The sequence below is a fragment of the Microtus ochrogaster genome, unplaced genomic scaffold (assembly GCF_000317375.1).
Source record: "Microtus ochrogaster isolate Prairie Vole_2 unplaced genomic scaffold, MicOch1.0 UNK6, whole genome shotgun sequence".
Lineage (NCBI taxonomy): Eukaryota > Metazoa > Chordata > Mammalia > Rodentia > Cricetidae > Microtus > Microtus ochrogaster.
This window is the reverse complement of record NW_004949104.1, coordinates 12,708,211-12,711,488: the sequence shown is the minus strand read 5'-3', so window position 1 is coordinate 12,711,488 and position 3,278 is coordinate 12,708,211. Positions and strand designations below refer to the sequence as shown.

The following is a 3,278-nucleotide window of genomic DNA, read 5'->3' as shown; positions in this document are numbered from 1 at the left end:
TCCATAAGAGCAGCTGTAAAGCATTTTCTTGATTAGTGACTGATGGGGGAGGGTCCAGCCCATGGTGGGTGTGCCATCCATGGAGAGGTGTTCCCGGGTTCTATAAGAAAGCAGGCTGAGAAAGCCATTAGGAGCAAGCCAGGAAGCAGCATCCCTCCACGGCCTCTGCATCAGCTCCTGCCTCCAGGATCCTGCCCTGTTTGAGTTCCTTCAGTGATGAACAACAATGTGGAAGTGTAAGCCAAATAAACCCTTTTCTCCCCAACTTGCTTTATGGTCGTGGCATTTCATTGAAGCAACGGAAATCCTAAAACAGAAGGCTATTGATTTTTCTGCGTGCTAATTTTATATCCAGCCACTTTAGTGAAAGTGTTTATCAGCTGTAGAAATGTCCTGGTGAAATTTCTAGGTTCTTTTACATATAAAGCCATATTACCTGTAAATAAAGATACTTTAACTTCTTCCTTTCCAATCTGCAGCTCCTTGATCTCCATCAGCTAATTGTCTTACTGCTCTAGCTAAGACTTCAAACACCAGACTGAATGAGTATGGAGGAGGGGAGAACCTTGTTTTGTTCCTAATTTTAGTGGAAACACTTCGAGTTTCTCTCCATTTAAGTTTATGTTGACTGTGGGATTGCCTTGAATTGTCTTATTCTGTTGAGACATGCCCACTGTATCTCTAGTCTCTCCAGGACTTTTATTACAAAGGGACATTAGATCTTGTCAAAGACCTTTTCTGCATCTAACGGTATAAACATGGATGTGGTTTTTGTCTTTTAGTTTGTTCATCTTGTCGTATATTTTGGTTATATTTGGGATCTTAGCTGTCCCAGTAGAATTGAAAATTCACATATAGGAACAAAATGAATAACTTGGGAGCTTTATTGTTAAGTATTCATTCTTACAAATTATCTTCAAAGCTATAAACAGAGACAGATAAAAGAGAAAGCCTCTTAGCTCACCATGTATCACAACCTACTTTATATTAATCAGAGGGCTTTCCATAGATAGTACCTCTGCTAAAGCTAGTCTACAAGTGATCGCTGTGGATCTGTGTGCGTGTACGCGCACATGTGCGCGTGCCTGTGTGCACGTGTTGGTGTTTGTCTGTGTGTGTCTAAGTTGACTAGAACAGCCACAGTACTCTTAAGTTCTCCACACGGGTCACGGGTGTGGGAAGGATGCAGGCCACTGCTGCAATGGAAAGTTCTGTGGGACGAGTTGTGCTGGAGGTCAGGTAAAGGTCAAAGAAGTAAAAGATTTCTGCAGAAAAAACACGAGCAACAGTAACAGAGCAGTTAAGTGACTGGCACCGGTAATCTGGGAGTCAGCACTCTCAGAAGCAGTGGCTTTTAGCGCCACCTGCAAGACCGCGCCGCACACCTCACAACGGGAAACAGTTATAAATGGTCCCAAGTCACACTCCCAGCAAATGGGAAGGCTGGAAACTAAACTAACTCTTTCCTTTACTACACACCGATGACTTTTATCCAGTTAAAGGGTTTTCTCCCCACATATACACACCAGAGGGAGAAAGTAAAGCAACTCTTGGGGATCCCTTTACACTGCACTGAGCTCATAAGACCAGTCAGGCTGCATGCAAATGGCAAATATCAGGCAGCTTTAAAGGGAGCCTAAGTTACTGTATTTGGTTATCTTGTCTTTCCCACTCGAATAATGGCTGCTATTGTTAGCCTATGCTTTATTGGTGTGGTTTTCAGGAACTACCAACACTTACAAATGAGCTTCTTCTTATCAGTTTAATGTTACAGAGTCACCATCTCATACCACCCTGGTGCTTGTTTTAACTAAGGGAATGTGCAGGCAGCTGTACCTCCCCAGCTTGTCGGCTGCGCCTCTGTTGCCCTCCTCCCTCGCTGGCGATTGTGCCATCCTTTCCCCATCCTGGGTGGATTGTGCACAGGATAAGCAGTCTTCCTGTTAAAAAGAAAGAGAAAAAGCCAAGAACTCAACAAACTGCATATTTCTCAACTGCACTGGCATCTTCTGAATGGACCCGTGACCAGAGCATGGACACAGGGTAAACAATGGTCCCTCTCCCTCCAGATGCTGCCCCTACTGTGGAAGGCCCCCTTACTGACCACCACCATCGCACAGGCTTCTCCTTCCGTGCCTCCCCTTTTCTGGGACCTTTGCGTCCATCGCTTTTGTTGCATTTATCATGACACTTGTTCCATTTGCAATTGGTGCTTGGTGAGCCAGTGCTCTTTGATTCCATAGCTAGAACTCTGGGATTTAGATGGACTGTTTATAGAATTCATAAGCCCGCTTTTACTGCTAGAGCCAGCTTCCTCAATTCCTGTCCCAAAGTGCTGGAGAACATTACAAAAATGTGCATTGTGCATGGAAGAAACTATTTTAAGTTCATATCTAGTCAACAGGAAAGCAACTGGCAAGCCGTGGTGGCAGCTTCTTCCTCATTGGTTCTGTTGACAAGGCTATCCGTACATGGTCACTACACCTGTTCCTCAAGGGTGGCCACTCCCTCGCCTGCTGTGGCTTGCTGCAGGTGGTAACACACTGGCCCATTGTGGTGGTATCTGGTCTCCAGAGTGTTCCCTTCTGAATGAGACAACCATGTTGGTCAATGTGCTTCAACAGACTGTTAGAGGAACCAGCCAATAGATGCTCTGGGGGGGGGGGGGGTTGCAGTCTCTAATGGTCCAAACCACTTACTGTTCCCGCTCACATCTCAAGATTCCCTGTCTCTTCTGCCCCATGTTTTGTGGCAAATGTCTAGAGTTAAGGAAGACAATCTTCAGGAGCACACAGTGAAGATCTTTTCCAATGACGTCAACATTCCCTCAAGGTTATGGAAAATACTCATTTAATTCAATTGTATTTAAGGTGTCAGGACCCCTGGTGCCAATTCCTGGCACCCATGCTCCCAGTGGGACATTGGGAAAATTTACCTGTTTGTTAAATGTTGCAATGTGTTTGCATGGTTTAATTACATGAATTTCTTCTTAGGAAAGTCTAGACATTTGTCTTTCAGTAACTTCTTACCTTGGTTAGAAGTACTTTTCTTCAAGCTAAAAGGCATTGTTACTATCAGCGCCAGCTTGGGAATTGCACTAGACATGGCCTAAGGATAAGTTGTTACATCTAGAATCTCTCCTAAGTTATGGGACACTGGCAAACACATTGATGAAGATGAGGAAATGGCTCTGATGTCTCTACAAGAATTAGTTATAATCATTCTAATCCAGAAGCAGCGAGGGCATGGGCCACCCAAGGACGCAGGTGATCTGAAAA

General features: G+C 44.6%; 1 protein-coding gene across 1 annotated transcript in view; it reads right to left on the bottom strand.

The window, feature by feature from the left end:
• Positions 1-3,278, bottom strand: part of LOC101980002 — a 137,508-nt gene that overhangs the window by 104,807 nt on the left and 29,423 nt on the right. The window contains 1 exon segment of the mRNA XM_013353352.1: positions 1,837-1,940. Within this exon segment, the coding sequence (XP_013208806.1) occupies positions 1,837-1,940 (104 nt within the window).